Consider the following 23,835-nt stretch of genomic DNA (forward strand, 5'->3'; position numbering starts at 1 on the left):
TGGTTTGTCTCTCAATCTTTTGAAGATACCTAAAGATAATTCTTTTGAATTCCTTATCAGAGAGTTCCAATGCTGCTTCTTCCTCAGGGATGTGTTCTGAGTCTGTATCCTGCTCCCTTGTTTCTACCACTTTATCCTGCTTCTTTGTGTGGACTGTGATGGTCTTTTGTCTCCAAGGCATCCTGGCATTGTTGTATTTAAATCTCTGTTAACTGTTTGTGGAGAGCAGCCAAGGGTGATTCAGGGTCTTCTTGGTGGATTTTTATCATTGGCCCATTTGTTGAGAAGGAGGTAGTGGCTCTCGCTCAGTAAGTGAAGTTGCAGGAGGTGTGGGTGTAGTTGTGTTTTATGGGGACTGTTGTTGTCTCCTACTCCGTTAGACACAAATTACAATTGAATAACCATCAAAACACTAAAAGCCCATGGACAAAAAACACACCATTTAATCACTGAGGAATAGTAGCCAAAAAAAAGAGAAAAAGAAGAAGAAAAAACAAGAAAATCTGGGGATAGGGCACTAAGAGAAAAAAAAGTAGAGTAATGAAGGGAAAAAAAATTGGAAAAATGCAAAAAGAAAAACAAGGAATGGGGTTAACCATGAGAAAAAAAGGGGGAAAAAAACCCTTAAATTTAAATTAAAAAAAAATAAAATTCCACCAGGAACAGGGAAAAGAAAAAAAGCTGAAAACTAGGACCTGGGAGGGGAAGATTAAGAATAATAATAAAAAGGACAAAAATATTAATAATAATAGTTGTTTTAAAAAAGACAAATACAAGCAAACTAATCCCCAGAAAAAAGAAAGTGAAAAAGAAAAAAATAAAAATAAAATAGAGAAAAAGAAAAAGAATCAGTGAAGGACAAGGCAGGGCACCCAGGCTCCGTCTGAGCACACAGACTGTGATGGAGTGCCTGTGGGCCCAGAATGTAGCTGAGAGTGTAGGATGGCCACACCTCCGTTTACCAAGCAGGTGTGGGGTGTAAGAGTAATGAGAGGAATGTCGTACCTTTTCAGTCTTGCAGGTCCGGAGTGACCTTGGGGTTGCTGGAAAGCAGAATGTGTTCTTAAGCCCCAGGAATCTGTGAGCAAGCTGTCTCTTTAAATATCCAAAATAGTCAAGCCGCTTTTAAACCTTCAAAATGGCGGCACCCTGTGGTCCGGCAAAAGTCCACAACTCAGCCCGTCTTTCTCTTCACCTTCTCCATTTATTCCCCAGCCACTGCGCACAGTCCTCCGTGCAGTCCCTGGCTAGCAGGGCTGATTTTTAGGTTAATTCTTATGTCCTACCATCACTCAGGAATCTCCAAGCTGTCTGTGCCATCAGGATCGCTCAGGATCCCTGCCAGGCTGCAGCTCCGTATGTCTTCTTTTTTGGTATTTTCACACAAATTCTTCTGCTAGTTAGGGTTTAGTCCACTTCTGTATCCTTCCCTTCAGGGCTCAGGGGTCCAGGGTTATCTTCTGTGTCTGTGTTAATTGGTTTCCCTTTTCTTTGTTGAAGAGGGTCTGTGCAGTCTTTCTGCCTAGTCCGCCATCTTGCCAGAAAAGCCTCTCACATTGACTTATGGCAAGAGGAGGTGCATTATCAGGATTGAGACCTAAAAGTATTCCCAAGAGAGGAGACATCTCCTCTCCACACCAGCTGAAAGGGGCAGAGCCCTCAATATGGGATCTAGAGTTTCAATCTTTTTTAAGGGCCTGCCTTGGTCCTGAGAGGACCAGGATCACCTTCTATGAGAGATGCTTTCTCTCCCATCACTTCATGCCCAAATGCCATATAGTTAATGTTAGCATTAACCAGGGGTTTCCTAGCAATATCCATCTTGGAAGGAGATTGTGTCTTCTGCTGCTTCTCTGAAGGAGCTACCTCTTCCTTCTTAAATATCCTTCTACTCCACCCTGAGAGATGAGGTTCCCTGTTCTTAAAACACGAAGAGTTCCTATAATCTTTGTGTGGGACTCTGAAGGACCACAGTTCACTGTGTTTCCTGCCTCCCTCTGACTAGCATCACAGCTGAAACTGTAGCTGTATAAGAAGGTAGAGTCGGTCTACCAGTTTTGTTTTAATCCTTTCCTGAGCTCATCAGTGATAGAGTGATAGAGCCTTACTTCTCCCAGAGAGGATTAGAGGATGAAATCCTTTGTGGCAAAATACACATGGGAAGGGCTTATTAAGTGATAATCCCTAATAAATCCTCCTCCCCAACATCCACTAACTCTGCCCTTTTAGTGATGAAAAAACCTTAGACATTTAATTAACTCTTTGAGAAACCCTTTCTCATCATCTTTTCTTTCTCTTCTCCCTTCTGCTTGCCTTAGATTTAATCAGAACCATGCATTCATTGTGTAAGTTATTCATTTATGTATCCATTCATCAGACACTTGCTGAGCATCTACTGACAGCTAGGTTGGGTTCTGGAGCAGATACATAGACAAGTAAAACCTACTTGTTCTTTAGGAGTGTCAAGTCTTGTTAAGGAGAGAGCCATATAAGCCTGCAGCAATTAAAACAGTTATGGATGGGATGGTAGAATTGAAAGGAGCTCTGATGGCATAGCAGATAAGGTATTTGGCTGCTAACCAGAAGGTCAGTGGTTCAAACCCACCAGTCGCTCTGCAGAAGGAAGATGGGGCAGTCTACTTCCAGAAAAATTTACAGCCTCAGAGACCCAATGGGGTGCACTGTGAGTTGGAATCGACTTGATGGAGGTAGGTTTGGTTTTTTGGTTTGGTTGAATTGAGTGCAGAGAGTGATGGGATTGACTGACTACTTTTTCACATGATCTCAGGTGATTCTTGGGGATCTAGAAAAATCACCTAGGGATCTTGTTGAAATGGGGATCCTGACTCAGTATATATGAGATGCAAATACACATTGTCAGCAGGAGGTCAAACCAGAATGAATTGCTTCAAAGCCCTGGTGGGGACGACATGAGCAAAAGCATAGAGGGTGAAAGAACATGGCAGATAGTGGAATTTAAGAAGGTGGCTGTGGCCATGTGACTTCATGGACAGTGAGGCAGGCATTGGGGCGAGAGGTTAGGGTGAGGTCAGATATGGTAAGGGATTTGCCAAGGGCAAGCAGTGGAAGGTTTTAAACAGGGGAGAGACAAGAAGAGACGTGTGGGTTAGAAATGACAACTCTCCTCTAATGACAGGAGTTGACTGTGGCTGGGAATCACATGTCTCTCTGGAGTAGTGTTCAGAGCTCCCTGCAGCATGATAGCTGTTGCATACCTAGCCGGGAAACTTGCTGTGACATCCTTTCAATTTTGTCAGACATCCACTGCAGAGATGAAACAACTAAGAGTATAGATGTCAAAGGAGTTGAAGGCTCTGCTGACATATGTGTACAGTATAAAATGGGTCAGAAAGTATTTCTTCTGGTGACATAGCTGTTGTAAATACCTGCATCCATAGGTCTGTTCTCAAATATGTTCCTAGTTAAAACAACATTGTTATTTGATTTCATTTTTCCCCCCAAAAGAGGCAACACAAAGAGTAGAAAGAGCATGGTGTTAAGAAGGACAAACCTGGGTTTGAATTCTGACTTCACACCATACTAACTATAGGACCTGGGATAAGTCTTATAGCATATGAGCCTGGGGAACAGATATATGTAGATATTGATAATAGATGCAGAAAATAGATATAGAAATGTGTATGTGTGTGTGTATGACAATTACAATAACACCTGTCTTGCAAGTCATTGTGAAAGAATAGAGTTAATGTATGTTATACACCTGACTCTGTCCAGCTATTAAGCCCAGCAAATGGAACTCATGATTATTTTTTTTCTCCTCAATTACACTGGAGCTTTAAGATCTAAGTCACAGAAAATGTTTAGATAAAGACATTTTATTCAGATCTTCTTAGTACTTCCAGGAATAGGTGTGACCGTATCTGTACTGGGCCTGCCATCCCCTATAGCGTATATCCATTCTTGTATCATTCACCACCATCATTGATCTTAGCACATACTCCACTGAGCAGCAAAGAAAATTGTTCAAGGAGTGGTAAAACTAAAAAGAAATTATTTTTATGGTTCTCAGATTTAGGGAAACATGAACATTATTATTTTATTATCTGTATTTTGTTTCAACCTAGTTGTGCCCCAAAACCAATGAAAATCACTTACATGAAATAGGCAAATGTATAGAGACAAAAGTTTATCACTGGTTACCAGGGACAAGGGGAAGGGGAAAGGGGCAGTCACTGCTTAGGAGGCGCTGAGTTTCTGTTAATGGTGGAATGATTTACAAAAAGATAATGGTGATGGTCACACAACATGATACATGTAGTCACTGACACTGAATTGTATATGTAAATATTATTGAATTGGGAAATGTTTTGTTTTGTATATTTTTAACACAATAAAAAAAATAAAAAATTATCTCTGTGGAAGACATGGACAGGTGCCAAGAGTTTTAGACAACAAAGTACTATTGTATACACAATCCTGCATTATCAGTAATAACAATAATCTACAAGTGGATACGTAGGTAGACAGGCAAGATGATTAGGTATGGGTAGGCTAAAAGGACTATACCCACAACCATGTATAGCTTTGGCAGATGATATTTATACATAAGTATTTGCATGTGCTTTAAAAATATCAATTTATATAGTAGAGCTAACAGGGGGCAGAGTTATAAAAACTTCTTAGACATAACCAAACACCTTGAGGGAATGAGTCACTGGGCCTGCACCATAATCACGAGCAACATCAAGTTCAATTGGCGTAACACAGTCCACAAAGACATTGTTCTACATCTTACTTTGGTGAATAGCAGTTGAGGTCTTGAAAGCTTGCGAGTGGCCATCTAAGGTACAACTATTGGTTTCCCCTAGTCTGGAGCAAAGTAGAGTGAAGAAAATAAAAAAAAACCCGAGGAAACAGTTAGTCCAAGGGACTAGTGGATCATGTAAACCTTGGCCTACATGACCCTGAGACCAGAAGAACTAGATGGTGCCTGGCTATCACTGTCAATCACTCAGGAAGGGGTCAGTGTAGGAGATCCTGGATAGAGTGGGAGAAAATGTGGAACAAAACTCAAAATCATAAAAAAAAAAAAAAAAAAAAAAAGGACCAGGCTTACTCATCTGGTGGAAACTGGTGGAACCCCAGAGGCTATGGCCCTTAGTCACCCTTGAAGCCTGAAACTGAACTCACCCCTGTGGCACAACTTTCAGCCAAATAATAGACAGGCCTATGAGGTGAACCATAACACCAGGGAGGTACACACTACTTAGAAAAATCAACCATAAGAGATCAAAAGGATAGCATTTTTCTAGGGATAAGGCTCAGAAGGCAGGAGTGGATAGGAAAGAAAGACAAAGGGAAATTGTAACCACAGGGAGTAGGTGGGAAGAGTGCTGTTTACATTGTGGGGATTGTAATCAATGTCATGAAACAAAACTGTGTATGAACTGTTGGATGGAAAACCAATTTGCTCTGTAAACTTTCACCCAGATCACAATAAAAACTTAAAAAAAAAAAAAAAAAAAGACTAATGGGAATGGTCAGTTGGAATGAACTTTGTGTATCTGAGGGGAGAGAGGAAGAACCAAAATGAATTTCTAGGAGGGTGGCAGCAGAGTGAACAAGACAGTGGAAATCAAGAGATGAGAAAAGGGCTGGGGAGTGGTAGAGTTGGAACTGGAGAATAGGATCTGTGAGAGAGAGGAGAAGCAAAGTAGAAAATGAGGAGTCTGAGTTGGAAGGGACCCACATCTGTCATCTAATGTTGGCACTTACTCAAGGGAGGAATTCTCTCTCAGTGTCCCTGAGAGATGGTCATGTAGCACAGTGATTCCTATTCTTTTTCACGTCATGACACATATTGAAAATGGTAACATTATTTGGCATTGGGATAAATGGACAAGGGTGAGGTTTCCCATAAGTGGAAGTGACCCTCTGTAGACTCTGGCTGCCCCAGGCTCTGCAAAGGGCCTTTGAGGACAGAATGGAGTAATATCTTGGGCATATATATATAGCCCAGAGTGCTATGAGAAACTCTGATCCAGTAGGACCCTTGTGGAGAGCCTCGCCTTCCAATTAGGGCTGAATGTTTCTCAAAGATCAAACTACATCTTTTATTTCTCTGTTTAATCTAACTAATGCCTAGAATATTATTCTATGTTCCCTCAGCCACTCAGGTGATAAATAAGTACCTTTTCTAATTCCAATTGTATTAACTCTGACTTGTGGAGACTCCCTGTGTGCTATATAGAACTCCAAAGGATTTCCAGTGGCTGGTTTTGCAGAAGTCGGTCACCAGGCCTTTCCTTGAGGTGCCTTGGGGTGATCTCAAACTTCTAACCTTCCATTTAGCAGCCAAGTACATTAACTGTTTGTACCACCCAGGGACTGTAAGTAGGCACCTAGGACTGGACACTGAATACCATTATCAACACCAATGTAAATTTATTAAGCATGTTTTCCAGAGGTGCTTTCGTAGGTTCTGGAGATACAAAAACTTGAAATCCATGGTTTCTTGCTTTCAAGCAGTTCTTATTAAGAAGTAAGAGTGCTTCCTGTGGCCACAAAATAAATGAAACTGACTGGCCTGGGGGTTCTTCAGGAAACCAACTGGGCTAACCAGCCCTTACATAGTGTTGGGCACATAATTATTAATTAAAACAGGGATGCTTGACAATAAATTAATTCACCTCCTGCTCAGAAGCCACTGAAGAGGGAAGAATGAAAGCCAAGAGAAATGATTATCTGAAGCTTTCTTTCTTGATGGTCTGATCTTGTATGCTGTGATGTTCGAGTTAGCTAAGTATACTTGCTGTATGCCAACAGAGATGCCATTTTACAGGTGCTATATTCATGTCAGAGAAGGAAACTCATATAGGCCTGTGAAGCATAGGACTGCCAGTGGTTTTATAATCTCCTATCAGTCAATAACATTGTTCAGAATCTCCTGTTTGTATAATAACATTCTAGGGCTTGATAGAATGAACAGAAGCATAAAAGATGCAGTGCTATCTTTGAGAAACATTCAACCCTAATGGGAAGGGAGTACCAATACATGAAAGAGACAGAACACACATAAAGGAGGGCTGTAAATGAGTATAAATAACTACCTAAGTGCAGCATTTAAAGTTCTGGTTTTTATTATAGGTATTTCACTGATGACTTAGGCTTGTTGTGGATACCAAGGCCCTCCCTTGAGGATCATTTTCCTTTCTCATTCATCTTGTGTGGAGTACACACTCAGAAAGTGATGAATGAATATGTGTGCTACTAGGGGGTATGCCTAAGTGCTGGGGGTGTTCTGGAGCCAAGTAGAGTGATGTGCTTATAGGAGGCCTTATAGAGGCTAAGTATTGCTTACAAGTGTGAGAAGACTCATGGTTTGGCAGAGCAAAGGGACAGGACAGAGAAGAAAGAAGGAAAGACTCATGAGAACTGAGCAAATCCACATATTTTAAGCCTCCATTCAGGATCCTCTGTGATGTACTCCTCTTTGTGTTATCCTGCCATACTTACTGTTGCCAATGGCAACCCTCTGTGGCTTTTTCATTCCCACTATCTCCCTCTCCTTGGAATGTCTTCCTCCTTTAATTGGCTAATCAGATTCCCCTCCTACTTTAAGTCAAGGTGAAAGTATAGCTCTAGGAAGCCTTCCGTGACATTTCTCCCCCATCTTCCTTTCTTCGTTAATTCGGATAGCAGTGTTTTATAGTTCTGATCACAGGGCTCTGGACCTCCAGAGGAAATAAGAGACATGATCATGATCCTCAACTCAAATGAGATTATGCAGCCAGTCTAATTACATACAGGATAATTAGAGGGAACTAACTCATATATAATTAGTACTAAACTAAATATATAGACTAGAAGGCTGTGCCCACTGGACAGAGTCAGAAGCCATGTATTTTAGTACCACCTCTTCAACCAAGTAATAGAGTATTTTCAGCAGTTACTTAGCTTTTGACCCTCCGTTTATTCATCTGTAAACTGAGGGTTTTGTGCAAGATGCTATGATCCTTCCTAGTTCTATAATCTGCAAGATGATAAAGGTTAGAATACTCACATCAAACAATGGAAAATAGTGATTGGTTAGCTGGAGGGGAGAGGGGACCCAGTGTAATGGCAGCAAGAAGGATTAATCCCTGAGGACCATGCGATAGGATAGAGAACCAACTAGAGACTGCTTGAAGACTGTTACCGGTGTTATCCAGCACATTCTTTCTGGAATACATAGATAAGTAGAACCTACTCTTTATTCTTGAGGGATGCCAAGTCTTGTAGAGGAGAATGTCATATAAACTGGCAGTGATTGAAACATAAAGTTATGGGTGGGATGGTAAAATTGAATGCAGGGAGTGGTGGGAGTGACTGACTCTAGGAAGGTTTCTTAGAGGAGGTAGCATTTAATCAGGGTATGGTTACAAGCTTTCCAGGTGGAAATGGTGGGAAAACATTCTAAGCAGTGGAGACAACGGGAGCAAAAGCACAGAAGTTTGAAAGAACATGGCAAAATGGAGAATTTAAGAAGCTGGGTGTAGTCATGTGACTTCATGTTGTGGGAGGCAGGGACTGATGAGAGAGGAGCTACCGAGATTAGGCTGGAGTCATCATGGTACGAGATTTGGCAAGGGCAGCCATTGCAGGGTTTTAAGCGGGCGGGGGGGACAGGACATATCTTCCAGCGCAGTGTTTCTGGAATACAGTGGGCCTTTTACAAAGCTTTCACAGTGCAGAGGTCTATCAAGACTCCTGTGCTGTCATCTTTGCTCCTGGGCCTCCAAATAAATATATTCTGAGACTTCCCTCTTCTCTCCTTCTACCCTCTTGTAGGAGTGTATCAAGTCACACATTAGCAAGCCCTATAGAAGGGCTTGTGACCATCAGCACAGGGTGCATCCTGTTTAACTCCCTCTTTAATTCACTTGCACTGGCCACCTGCATATATGGTGGCATCAGGGCAACACATTGAGCTGAAGAACAACATACTTGTCTTTTCCCATGGACAGCTCAGCACAGGATCAACTGCGTCTGGCCTGGCCTCCCAGAAGCCCCAGGAATCTCCACCTCACCAGCTCCCCGGGCTGCAGGCTGCAGGGCAAGAGGACTCTTTTCAAATTTTTTCTCAATAATATGTATTTTTTCTCTGACTATAAAACAAAGCTTAGTTACTACAGAAAATGACGAAGTATAAAATGATTTAAAAATCACCTGTTTCCAACTCCAAGCTTATCATCACTATTAACATTTTTCACCGTTTTAACTAAAAAATAGTTTCTTTGGAAGGAAGATTAGGCAATCTATTTCCATAGAGATACCGCCTTGGAAACCCAAGGAGGGGTCACTTATGAGTTGGGACTGAATTGATGGCAGTTTTTTTTTTTTTCCCCCTGAAATATTCGTATGATGCTAAAATATTTAAATTATTTAATTTAGGGGAAAAAAATCTAAGCTTTTTATTTAAAAAATTTTCAAACATTTACAGAAATAGAGGCAGTAGTACAGTGAACCCCCATGTAGCCCAAATCCAGCTCCTACAGGTGCAAGACATTATTTAAATTAAAGGATCTGTTATCTCCATGTTGGCCTTCTGGGATAGAGCTCAGAAGGGGCACTGACAGGATAAACATCACATCACAGCACTTACAGCATTAATAGGGTTTAACCAACAAGACTTTAAACAGAGCAGGGTCCTGAGCCTATATGGATTTTGAGGAGCTCCTTTGCACGGATGCAGTAATGGTAGCTCTCACAGTATGGCACCGCCTGCTTTCCTTGGCTTGATATTTCCTCTTGATTTGTCTTCCCAGGAGTGTGGATAAATTGACATTGATATGTCAGTACCTGTCTGCCCAACACCATTGGCAATCAACTACTCATGTCTAGGGTAAGGGCAGGCTTGGCCATGATGCTGAGCAGAGCTCCTTGGCATGGAGCTCCTGACTCTGTTCTCACTCACATCATGTGGCTGCCTGTAGACAGGGTGAGAGTTCTCTTTCTCTGGCACTCCTGTTTGCCAAAGTGATTCTGCTCTGTTCACCTACTGGCAAGAGAAGAGGAAGAGCAGACGGTGAAACATCCAAAGAGTCAGTCACTCCCCAAAGTACTTTTGAATCTGGACTAAGGCACTTCTGCACCCTTAGTGACAATCACAGTTATATCCAGGCAAGCATGGAAAAGGTGATTGCTAGGCATCAAATCCAGGGGCCTGAGAACAACCAGAATGTGTGGGGAGCCTTAATATAACAGGCCCCTGGCTAAGCCAGATGCTGTCTTTGGAGCTTGTTTGTATGGGGAGTCTTAGCATGTTTATTAAATATGCTCAGGGATCTGAGACATAATAAAATCCTATGCCTTATGAGACTGACAGGTTCAGCCTCCTTGCTGGGTGCAGCAGGTGGTTATGTTTCATTTGAAGCTCTCTGCTCACTCTTTCCACCTGCTCCCCACCCTTCTTTCTTGCCTGAGGACTAGGAAAACAGCTTTTTTTTTTTTTTTTTCTGCTGTCAGATCCTAGTGTTGACGTACCTATGTATCTTTTGTTCTCCCCTGTTGTTATGTGTCGTTAAGTCGATTCCAACTCATAGACATGGAGTAGAACTTCCCCATAGGGTTTCCTGGGCTGTAAATCTTTACAGGTGCAGACTGCCAGGTTTTTTTTATCCCACAGAGCTACTCCCAAAGAGTGGGTTCAAATCATTGATAAGCACTTAACTAAGGCCTCCTTTGTTCTCCCTTGGAAGGTGGTAATAATTTGGGTAGGATTGCTTTGAGAAACCTGAGAGTAAACAATGTATGGAGAATCAAATGTCCTCAAGAAGTTTACCCATTGTGGTTGTAGACTGTGGTCCCAGTTCTGCCAATAACTTGCTTATATTCTCAAGGAAGTCACGTTCTCTGGGTCTCGGTTTCCTCAAATGATGTGGTTGGATGAAGTGTTCTCATAATCCTCTTCCAAGACAATGACTGACATTCTGGTTATGCAGGACTATCCATAGGCATTTAACTGCACAGTGGCTTGCAGGGTACACTTTATATTGTGTCTTTTTCACAAAATGCAGGCATAGTAGAGGAAGACAAGTGGCTTTTCCATTAGAAACACCATCCAACTGGTGTTATGTGACTTCTAGGAGGGGTGTGGCCAGCTTTGTAAGGTTGGTGAACCCTCTCATGAGACCAGGATATAAATTATCAAGTACAATTTCCAGCACTTCTTAATCTTAACCTTGTTTCCCTTTTCCTTCTACCTCCATAATTAATGCTTTCTCTGTCTTTCTGGTTGAATGGGACACTTGGAAGAGGCATAGTGAGCCCTTTCAGGAACCTGATGCTGGAGATTGCATCATTGCTAGGACTTTGGAGAGCAACACACATTCAAAGTGATAGATGGCGGCCATCTTTGAGCTAGGCACCATTGTTTCCAACTCGACTGTTCAAGAGATTTGGTTGCTGTGCAACATGCATGCTACCCTTGTTTTTTTTTTTTCTAGGCGGGAGATTAAGTTTTTAGCAAGGTGTGAAGCCATAATTTTTCCCATTCCAGGTATTATCCTAGTATACCCACATTTTATAAATTCTGGTCTGTTCTGGTTTCACTTTGTCAGCTATGGGTAAATTGGAAAGAACTAGTTTGAAGCGCTTATCCAAACATCAGTTGATAATGAATTAAGCTAAAGCTCTCTCCTTGAGTTGGAGCCTCCAGGACAAGGGTTCTTACCTGGGAGCTGTTCTAAGCCCAGGATATTTGGCAATTCTTGAGATTTTTTTTAGTTGTCACAACTGGGAAAGGAAATGCTACTGGCATCTAGTGATTAGAGGCCAGGGATGCTGTTATATATCCTACAATGCACAGGACAACTCCCTAGAACAAGAGTTATTGAGCCCCAAATTTTAATAGTGCCAAGGTCGAGGAACTCTGATGTAGGTCAGCCCAGAGCTTATAAGCAGATGCTGCTTCCAGCCTCTGAAGCATGTGTGGCCCAGAAACCCTTTCTGTCTGATAGAACCCTGGATTCAGTATCTGCCTTATTCCCAGCCCTAACCCTCTTAGCCTCTCCACTCAGTCATAACCTTGGCACATAATAAAAACCAAACCAAACCCACTGCCATTGTGTTGCTTTGTGAAGAGGGTGTATGTACAAGGGCTCCTTCAGCATATTTTCCACAACCCCTTTGGAACCTGAGGTAGAGACCTGTTTCCTAGAGTGGGGACCTAGCCTTACCTGTACAGCTCAGCCTAGGAGCACCATGGGGCCCCCTTCCTCTGGCTCACTCTCTCCTTGTCTTTCTCTCCAATCTTCTCCTCCCACCTCTACCTCCCATCCATTTTCCCCCACCCCCTGGAGATTAATGTGATAATTGCCATGTGTGCCTGTTTACACAGGGAGTGGGTGAGCTTACCACCCCCACTAAGGCAAGTTCCCAAAGGAACACATTCCCACTGTGTCAGGACTGGAACCTGCTGAGCACTCCCTGTGCAGGTGGGCTGCCACCCCCAGACTGCTTTCTCTGTCTGTCATCACCCCCATCGTATGCACGTGTGCATGTGTGTGTCACTCAGAGAATCAGCAGGTGAAGGAGATGGAGCACTGCCAGCCTGTCAGTCTAGAGGAGGCCCAGAGAATGAAGGTGTCAAGGGACAGGAGGAGAAGCACTCTTTAAGTAAAACCACATTGCCCCAAAGGAAAGCACTCTTCTGTTGTGCCTGACACATAATAAAACAAAACCAAACCATTGCTATTGAATTGATTCTGACTCATGCTGACAGAGTGGAACTACTGACCTCCATGGGGTTTTCTTGACTGTAGACTTTATGGAAGCAGATTGCCAGGCCTTTCTTCTGCAGCATGACCGGGTGGGTTCAAAGTGCCAAATTTTCAGTTGGTAGCCAAGTGCAAATGGTTTCTGCTACTCAGGAACCTTGGCACATAATAAAAACCAAACCAAACCCACTGCCATTGTGTTGATTCCGACTCATAGTGACCCCCATTGGGTTGCTGAGGCAGTAAATCTTTACAGAAGTAGGTAAATCTTTACAGAAGTAGATTGCCCAGTCTTGCTATCACAGAGTGGCTGGTGGATTTGGACCACCAATCTTCTGGTTAGCAGTCAGGTACTTTAGGCACTGTGCTACCAGAGCTTCTTGGCACATAATAGGCACCCCATAGATGGTGTAGAATGATGAGCCTGGCACTCTTAGTACAGCAGTGTTTGCAGGGAGGGGCCTGATTTACCCTTAGCTTCTTCACAATCAAGGTCATGGAAGTGATGCTTTTACTGAGAGACAGTTCTGGGGCAAGGAGCCTGCAGAATGTGTTTTGGAAGCTCTGGTGTCCTTTCTCAGGACTTTTCTTTAGAGTACCTAATGTGGTTGTCCCTTGCTTCCAATGGACTAGCCACTGGGGAAATAGAGTGTTGTGATCCTGTATGAAAGCAGCTTGTAAGAATTGCGACTCTCCTACAGAAGCAGACCAAAACCAAACACAGCCCACTGCTGTGAAGTCAATTCTGACTCAGCACCCCTACAGGACAGGGGAGAACTGCCCCATAGGGTTTCCAACGTGGAGTAGTACATAAGGCATTTGACTGCTAACCCATCATCCACTCCTTGGAAGGAAGATTAGGTAATCTACTTCTGTAGAGATACTGCCTCAGAAACCCAAGGAGGGGTCACTATGAGTTGGATCGACTTGACGGCAGTGAGTTTGGCTTTTTTAGTTTAATCTTTATGGAAACAGGCTGCCACATCTTTGTCATGCGGAGCAGCTGGCAGATTGGAACCCCATCCTTTCAGTTAACAGCCTAGTGCTTTAAACCAGTGAAGCACCAAAGTACCAAAGCTCCTTTCAGAGAAGCAGAGGGGGACAAAATGGAGAGAGTGAAAGGAAGAAACCCTCCCTCTCACACAGCACCCTTCCACCTCCTGCTCTGAGACAGACACACATGCGCAGCACAAGAAGGAAAACAGTCACCGCTCTGGGGTTGAAGTGGCAACTTTCCGCTTGGTGCTCCCGACTCCCACTTTGCATGATATCATGGCACTCTGGCTGCCTTCAGAGCTCTCTATTCCTTCTTCCTCTTCATCTTTTTTTTTTTTTTTTAATTTCAAAGACATCTTTGTAGTTGTCTCTCCTACACTGGACAATTTTAAGGTTTTACTAATGATGAATCAGAAGTAGATTGAAGCCTTAATTAGCATCAGAATGAACCTTAACCATTTTTGAGGAGGGAAGTGTGAAGTCCTTGGTTTGCCCACTTCTTACTGAGGGATGTCTCCTTGTCCTACTGGACATGGTACTGATTCATTGATAAGCAAGTGAGGTGAGAGTGAGGCCACCTGGAGAGAAAGGTTGGGAAGGGAAGAAGCGAGAGGAAACTTGAGGGAGGGAAGAAAGGTGTAGGGAGGGTGCGGCAAGTCTATTAAAAGGTTTGTGAATAATCTAGGGGCGCTGTCAAAATGCTTTTTCCAGAAGAACCTTTTAAGCTGTCAGTCATCTTTAATAATCCCCTAGGGCATGGCGCTCCTGGTGCTGGTGTCCTCCCTGCTACTTTCTCTTCCTCCTCCTTCTCTGCCCCTTCCTCCACTTTTTTCATCCCATAGGCCCTGGTGCTGAAGTGGGTGATATTTGTAGCAATTCAGAAAAGCTCCACAGATTGAGAGGGGGAGGGCATCAATTACTTTTATTGTTGTATTTTAAATGAGTGAATCATCTTATTAAAACTGTGGTCATTTATTGATTAATTGAGCATCTGTGTGTGCCAAACACTGTATTAGACAACAAATACAGAAATGAGAAGACAGTGCAGGTTCCTGCCTTAATGTAGTTTAAAGAAAAAAACAAACCATTATCACAAAATTCTAAATGAAAAGATACCATTCATCATCAATATTTCATCGCTATATTTATAGAAGATATTTTATGGAAGAATGGGGAAGCACATTCCAGGCTTCCCAACCATTTCTCAAGTTGTGTTCTCTGAGATGTTAATGGCTTTTCTTTGGAAAAGGTGGTTCCATGATCAAAGATATTTATGAAATGATAGAGTAAGCAAAATAAATAATACTCTCTTTTGCAGATCTTGTCAGACATTAAGAGGGAAATATAATGTTCTGTGTTTCCCAAGTTTCTTTGGTTACAGAGCCAGTTTTTCACAGAATACATTAATGGCTTATAGATTACTAGCAATAGGAAGAACATAATATGGGAAATGCTCTTCCTTCTACAGTGTCCTGGCAAATAGTCATCTATTGAAATTACTCTGAGCTGGTAGCGTAGTGCCTAAGGCATTTGACTGCTAAACCAGAAGGCTGGCGGTTCAAACCCACCAGCCACTCCTCGGGAGGAAGGTTGGGCAATCTACTTCCGTAGTGATACTGCCTCGGAAACCCAGGAGGGGTCGCTATGAGTCGGGGCTGACTCAATGGCACATAACAACAATAACAACAACATCTTCAAATGCTAGCTCAATCACTCCCAGGACCAAAAGCACAATTGAAGTAGCAATTTCGTCATTGCCATTGGTGATACCAAATATTGTTTATTGGCAGCTGAGCACTGGTGTAGGTGCTGGACTAAAAGAAGCAACTCTTGGCAGGATGTCTTATAAGAACCTTGAAACAGAGCGAGGGAGCATTTCAGAAAAGTCATCTTTAACACGTGTGCTTCTCAATTCCCAGCTAAGGGTTCATATGCTTTGCCTTCACTTCCCTTCCCCATGATATTACCCCAAATCTTTCAAAATAGCCTGGAATTACATTTTATACATGCAGGGCTTTGAAATGCCCCCATTCTGTAAGAACATGCTAAAAGTGGGAGACTGGCTAAGCTATAAGGTTAATGGAGCCTGTTGGTCTAGAGAACCATAGGTGAACATCCATGCTTACCAGCTTTTATAGCATGTTTGCTTTATAATCATGAATAAAAGCAGAGCTAACTATTCAGTGATCATTCATTTCATCCTCCAGCTCACAGGACTCAAACTCTCTCAGAAAAAAAAAAAAAAAAAAGTTTCCTATTTCTCCTATAAAGAGCCCTGGTGGTGCAGTGGTTAAGATCTCAGCTGCTAACCGAAAAGTTAGCAGTTCAAACCCATAAATCACTCCACAAGAAGAAGATGTGGCAATGTGCTTCTGTAAAGACTACAGCCTTGGAAACCATGTAGGGAAGTTCTACTCTGTCCTATAGGGTCACTGTGAATTGGACTTTACTTAACGATAATGAGCTTTTGGGGTTTTATTTCCACTAAAATCCCTCATAGCTCTTGGCATCTGATTCTTTTGCATCTTTCTTCTGACAACCAGTAAGTTCCCTCTGAAGTCTGACCCACATCTTCCCTGCTTGTATTTAACTGACCAGATCTAGTGAAGCCAGAGAGTTGGCTCTTACACATTAAAACTGCAAGATTTCTCCCTTTGTCCCATCTAGTTCAGATTGTGATTAAAAAAAAAAAAAAGAAACTTTTATTCTGCTTCATTTGCAATCATATCTCTGAACAATGTAAGGATAAGAAAGAAGACTCAAGTTTGGTGAAAGAAAGTTGTCTTAGAAAATATTTTCAATGAGAGAATCTACCATACAATGATGACTGCCCTATTGGGGGAAGTGGGTAATTCATGATGATTGGGAGACTCTATTCTATGAACTGAAAAATTTGAATGAGAAGCAGAGAGAGGATAATTAGGGAGCAAAACAAGATGAAATGTTATAGAAGTCCAAAAGAGGCATGATGGCAGTGAATCAAAATATGTTTGCAAATTTTAGTAGTTAGGGGAGAAAAGGTAACTCACAGACCAGCCAGAAACTCTTTGCTATTGAAATTCTGAGTTTAAATATCCTGCTAATATAATACGTAAATTTTAGACATGGCACTTGACTTTTATGTCCTTCTTTCCTCAATGAATTGAGAATAAAATATATTTATCTCCAGATAGAATCCTGTTGTGAATTTCAAGCAGATATGAAAGTATGTATATATTTGTGTGTGTGTGTGTGTGTATATATATATATATATATATATACATGGCACAGGAGGTATTTCAAAGCCCTGCATGCGTAAAATGTAGTTCCAGGCTATTTTGAAAGATTTGGGGTAATATCATGGGGAAGAGAAGTGATGGCAAAAAGTCTAAACCTTTAATTGAGAATTGAGAAGCACACATGTTAGAGAGGACTTCTCTGAAATGCTCCCTAGCTCTGTTTCAAGTTTCTTGTAAGACATCCTGCTAAGAGTTGCTTCTTTTAGCTAAATTGTGTAATATACAGTATATTTCTCTACAAGCAATACACCCATGCATATTACGTGCATAGCACACATAGGAAACTAACATGCAAGGGGGTTGCACAGTTTGCAAAAAAAAAGTGTAATGTGCCTTATTTGCATAAAAATACAATACTCCTTCCTCAGCCTCCTACCATTCAGGGATCTTATACTCAATCATGGCACAAGAATTCAGAATACGGATTTCCATGTGTTTTTTAAGTTGACTGTATGTTAGCACTAGAGAGAAAGAGTAGGAGACCACACTTCAAATCTAGATTTATTAATTAGTCACTGTTCTGTCTAGAGCCTTGCTAAGGCTAGGCTTGGGCTAGCTTGGTACTGTGATGGAAAACCAGAGCCCAAAGTTAAGTGGTAAGCAGGATGTGGATGACCCTACTTTCTCCCAAGCAACCATGTCAAGGCCTTTGCCAGCATCATTGGAATAGCACAGGCTGCCTCTCTCTCTTTGAGAATCTGACCATCTCCAGGTATAAAGCCTTAAGACCATATCACCCCACTATAAACCACTAATTGTTTGCATGAACTTGGACATGTATTTGACATTTCTTTGTTGTTTGCTGGTAGGGGAGGTTATTTTAATATTCCAACTTGGGCTATTATGGTCAGGCTAATGTAGTGCCCTTCACTATGTTCATAGAATGTTTAACCCATAATAATAGCAAATTGGGCATGGGGTGAGGCAATGTGTAACTCTGTTACTCTATGGTTGTTATAGCACACTGTGTGAGAAGCTACAGGACTGTAGGCCTTTTTCTGGCAAATGATTTTGATTATATATTAAGTCAACATTTTTCTTTCTTACAGACCAATGATGCCTTAGGAGCCACCTGGAATTGGCTGTACTTCATTCCCCTCATCATCATCGGATCCTTCTTCGTTCTCAACCTTGTCCTGGGGGTGCTTTCCGGGTAAGCTAGATGTTTCTCTCTCCTCTTAACTTCTTTGCTAACTGTAAATTCATGTCTCCTGAATCACTCATTCAACCTTCATTTAGAAAATGTTTACCAAGAAGCCCCTATGTGACAAACTCTGTTCTAGATGCTTGGAATGCAGCAGTGAACAGCCATTCTAATCATTTTTATTATTCTTAGGAATTTAGGAATTAAGAAAAAGAAACAACTTTTTGATGAGGCACCATATTGAACATGGTACCCAGTGAGAATTCATTTATCCATCCATCCTTTGATTCCATCCTCAGCAGTCATTGGCTTTTGTCAAACACTGTGCTTGTTTTTAGGGATATGAAGTTGAATAAGATACAGCCTTTACCCTCAAAATATTCTTGTGTCCAGTGTATTGGATGTCAAAACCCCTATTTTTGTCATGAATTAGTTTTTGTCAATCATCAAATACTCAGTGTTCAATAATATGCTAAGCATGTCTTTTGCCTTTAAGAAACTTATGTTTTGCTAAGACAATGACACAAATACTTGAAACGGGAATGGAAGTTCTGTTAAGGACTAACATAAGACATGGATCATTTGTTTTAGAGAAGGGACAAGTCCATATAATCTGAGGTCATCAGAGATGACTTCATGAGGGATTGGGATTTTGCTTGGAATATGAAATATGTATAGGGTTAAATGGAATAATGGAACTGGATATTTCAGGAAAGGGAACAACATAAGCAAAAAAAATCAGAAATGGAACTTGTCATGAAGTTTGAAGAGATTATAATGCAATCTAAGTTAACTAAAGTAAAAGTATCACTTGGGACATGGAAAATATGAGATAGAATGGCTAAAATGGAGACAGATTTGAGAGAGTCTTAGATTTTTCTAAGCAAGATTAAACTTGATTTCTTATGAGAGAGAATGACCAGAAGGCCTTAAAATAAAAATTTATAAGGTGGTGCAAATTGAACATGGCAGATTGAACCAAGAGGTCATCTCTTAAAATGCCACTAAAACAGAAAATACATTTTTTAAAGGGCACAGGACAAAGAGAACAGGAGAAGGGAAATGATAACAGATGAGAGATGTCAAAAATTTTGGTGATGGAAAGTAAATGGTAACTGACTTACAGGCAGGAAAATTGAGATTTAATTGCCTACAGTGGGAATGCCAATAAAACACCAATTTGATTGCCCTACAGAGTCTTAGAAGGGCTCAGGAATTAGAGGTACCAGGTACCTCCTCACCCCTATACTTTAGATCTTTACTTCCAGACAGGTGTCTCACTCAATTCCTACCCTAGCAAAAGTCAGGAGACTTACTCTCTGAAAAGGCTGAATCAGAGAAGCTTGAAATTGTAACATCAAGAACATCTGAGGGTTGGATGATATGATGTACTGAAAACAAGAAGTCTGCAAACTGAATGTCAGTACTTCAAGCCAGTTTCCACTGCTTGACTCTCAGGAATATCACAGTTTGGCAAGAATTTAGAGGAAACTACCTGTGTTAACTGAAAAAATGTACAAACTTATATTAGGGAGCCCTGGTGGCACAGTGGTTAAAACACTAGGCTGCTAACCAAAAGGTCAGGAGTTGCAACTCACCAGTTGTTCTGTGGGAGCAAGATGTGGCAGTCTGATTCTATAAAGATTTACAGACTGGTAAAACCTATAGGGAAGTTCTATTTTGTCCTGTAGGGTTGCTGTGAGTCAGAATTAACTTGAAGGCAGTTGGCTAATGGATTATACTGATATTTGAGGGTGACCAGAGAAATAGACCCACACTTCAGCACCCTCAGTGAGGCTTACCATTCTGCAAGCTCCAACCATACACGTTGTTTCCAATAAGCTTTCTGTGCCTTGATCTTAAATATGAATGCACAGCTAGGAATCATCGTCATCATTTGAAGAACATAAAAGGCAAAACAGAACAATAAATAAAGGGAACTTGAAGGAATAGCAACAATTCAGGAGCCAAAGAAACTTGGGGGGAAAAAAAAAACCACTGTAATTTATATTAACAGAGATAGAAGTAATTGCTCTCATATAATAATAATATATTGGTACCAAAAAAAGAGGAATATTTAAAGATTAAGAAAATAAAAAATACAATAATAAAAATTTCAGTAAATGGTTCAAAATCACTTAGAAAGTAGAACAAAAACCAGAGGATTGGTCTAACATTCAACTAAAGGAATTATAGGAAGAGAACAGAGAAATGTAGAGGAAGAAATTAACAAAGACAAAATTTCTAAGAACCAAAAGACTCATATTGCCAGATTAAAAGATTGATTAAGACATGTACAAGAATGTTCTTTCCAGCATTGTTTTTTGGTAGTGGGACGTTGGAGGCAACCTGGGTGTCCATAACTGAGGTAGTTGTTGTTAGGTGCCATCAAACTGGCTCTGATTCATAGTCACCCTATATATAACCGAATGAAACACTGCCTGATCTTTAACTGGGGTAGTAGATAGGTAGACTGTTGGATGCACACTATGGAGTATTATGCAACAATTAGAAACAACAAACAACTTGTATATATATGGCAACACTTAGCATCTTAAAAACACAGAGTTTAGTGAAAAGAAAGTAACAATGCCATATAGCATAATATCATTGCATAAATGAAAAACACATGCACACAAAACATAATGCACATTTTCTAAAAATACATACAAATATAAAGTATATATTAAATATATTTTAATGGCAGTCCTGACAGGGAAATGGTAAATGGGTATGGGTAAAAGGGAACAAATAAATGTAATTAATTAGTAGTATAGATATCCACATTGATGCTTTAGAAATAGATATTGTCAATAGGGGTATTTTACCTTTAATTTATGTTTTGGTGAGTTGAGCAGTTATAAAAAATAATAAATGTTGGTGTCACTTAAAAAAAAAAAAAACAGTGTAGATACTAATTGAGTGCTCAGCATGATTAGTGAATCAAGACCCACACCAAGATAAATGATCAAGAAATTTCAGAACATTCAAGTTAAGAGAATATGCTAAAAGCTTCCAGAGATTGGGAAAAGGATAAAGACTCAGGAATCAGAATGGTATTAGGTTTCTCAATGAAAGCATTGAAAGTTAGAAACCAATAGAAAATTTCCTAAGTTTTCCAAGATACAGTTCTATACCCAGCAAACATATCAATTATTTGTGAAGATGAAGTAGCAATATTGTCAGATACCCTTTCAAAAAGTTACTAAATGTTACTAGAGTATGTGCTTCATCAAAAATAAGGAAATAATTAAGAAAGAGGAATATGAAAATAAGGGATTCAACAAAGGAGAGAGGCAAAGAGAATTCCCACGATGATGATTAAGGGAAGTTCTAAGATGACAGCTATTTGGGAGGCCTAAGGAGCATCAAGTTCAGATTAGAAAAGGATGACAGAGGGATCTAAAAATAATCTTTAAGGGGAAAAATGAAACTAATATATTTCCTGATGTGTTTTATTAATTCAGAAGAGCTTTATGATTTTGTCAAATCTGTATCTGTACACACACACACACACACACATTGTATATATAATATATATGTAAATATATTAATGTATTTTTGTATGTATTTGTATGACACATACACACACACACACACCTAATCTAAGCAATTTCATAACATGTGAAATTGTGACCATAAAGAAATATAAGCATAGTAAGTCCTTTGTGTGGTTCTGTTATAGAGATGCCCCCATATTGTGCTATGATTGCCTTGAGAAGATAGGAAAGGAGAAGTGTGAGGAGGGGCAGGGAATGTCAAAGGGTAAAACCTTAGCTTTCACAGTAAGGAAGTCTTCAAGCAATATCTAAAATAGAAAGATAAAGAAATAGAAGTGTAAGTATGTTGTTGTTGGTTATGTGCTGTTGAGTCGGATCCAACTCATAGCGACCCCTCCTTGGGTTTCCGAGGTGGTATCACTATGGAAGTAGATTGTCCAGCCTTCCTTCCAAGGAGTGACTGGTGGGTTTGAACCGCTAGCCTTCTGGTTAGCAGTCACGTGCCTTAGGCACTAAGCTACCAGAGCTCTAGTGTAAGTATGTTGTTGTTGTTGTTGTTATGTGCCGTCGAGTCGGCCCCGACTCATAGCGACCCCTCCTTGGGTTTCCGAGGCAGTATCACTACGGAAGTAGGATTGCCCAACCTTCCTTCCGAGGAGTGGCTGGTGGGTTTGAACCGCCAGCCGTCTGGTTAGCAGGCAAGTGCCTTAGCCACTATGCTACCAGAGCTCCTAGTGTAAGTATAGTACTTAGAAATTTGGAAATGAATGCCAGAAGAAACAGGTAAGAGTTAAAAGTGGTTGCCTCTGGGGTGTGAGATTCAGGGGTGAGGAGGGATAAGGCAGAGAGCTGCTACTTTTTCATTGTAAGTCTTTCTAAACTATTTGCTTCTAAAACTTTACATGCATTACTTTGAGGGAAAAAATGAATTTTAAAATAACATAAAAACCATACATACAAAACATATAGGGTGAAAGGAATTTATAAGAACATTCATCTAATATTAGTGGAGGAAGGATTGGCACTAGAAAAACAATATGCAGTAGGGTTCTTGAAGAAACAACCTTACTAGTCCAACTGTATGATGCTAAGAGTATGTGGTAGTAACTTGTACAATGATTACAAAGGAAAAACAGAAACCATTTTGAAGTTCTTTTTATTTTATTTTGTTGTGATTTGGGTGAAAGTTTACACAGCAAATTCATTTTCCATTCAACAGTTCATACACATTTTGTTTCATGACATTGACTACAATTCCCCACAATGTAACAGCTCTATTCCCAATTCCCGCTGTAGTTACCTCTTCCCTATGTCCTTCTTATGCATTACTGCCCCCTGAGAAATCTCCCTGTGCAAATACTGCCCTTCTGTTCTCCCATGATTGATCATTCTCAGGAGTGTATCTGCCTGGTGTAAATGTTCACCTTATGTGTCTGTCTATTGTTTGGCTGGAAGCAATGGGAGTGAATTCAGTTCCAGGCCTGAAAGGTAATTAGGGGCCATAGTCTTCCAGGTTTCACCAGGCTTTATCAGACCAGTAAGCCTTGTCTTTTTTTTTTTTTTTTTTTCTTTAATGATTTTGAGTTTTATTCCACATTTTTCTTCCACCCTATCCAGGATCTCCTGCACTGATCCCTTCCTTAGTGGTTGACAGTGGTAGCTAGGCACCATCTAGTTCTTCTGGTCTCATGGTCATATAGGCTGATGTTCGCATGGTTCACTAGTTCCTTAGACTAATTGTTGCCATGCATCTTTGGTTTTCTTCATTCTTCTTTGCTCCAGGTGAGAAGAGACCAACTGTTGTGTCTAGATTCTGCTGGCAAGCTTTTAAGATCCCAGTCGCTACTCACCAAAGTAAGATGTAGAACAATGTATTTGTGTAGCATGTTATGCCAGTTGAGCTTGATGTCCCCTTCAACCATGGTTCCAAGCCCACAGGTCCAACAGCTTGCTCCCTCAGGGTGGTTGGCTGTGGCTAAGACGTTATCATAACTTTGCCTCCTCTTAGTTCTATTTCTTACAGCACATACTGTTGTGCCCAGGTTAAGAAGGAGTTCCTCGGCGAGAGAAATATGCCAACACATGACAATGCAAAAGCAATAGGAGGGTTTATTAGCTAACTTAAGTTAGGGTCTTTGCCCTTACCAGGTCAGTGGCTTAAGCAAAAGACCCCCTGC

General features: G+C 40.9%; 1 protein-coding gene across 1 annotated transcript in view; it reads left to right on the plus strand.

The window, feature by feature from the left end:
- CACNA1E (calcium voltage-gated channel subunit alpha1 E) overlaps nt 1–23,835 on the plus strand; it is a 548,688-nt gene that overhangs the window by 254,181 nt on the left and 270,672 nt on the right. The window contains exon 7 of the mRNA XM_007937646.2: nt 18,064–18,167. Within this exon, the coding sequence (XP_007935837.1) occupies nt 18,064–18,167 (104 nt within the window). The remainder of the gene's footprint in view (nt 1–18,063; nt 18,168–23,835) is intronic.

Source organism: Orycteropus afer, unplaced genomic scaffold (assembly GCF_000298275.1).
Source record: "Orycteropus afer afer isolate SDZICR_OR568_19922 unplaced genomic scaffold, OryAfe1.0 scaffold00043, whole genome shotgun sequence".
Taxonomy (NCBI): domain Eukaryota; kingdom Metazoa; phylum Chordata; class Mammalia; order Tubulidentata; family Orycteropodidae; genus Orycteropus; species Orycteropus afer.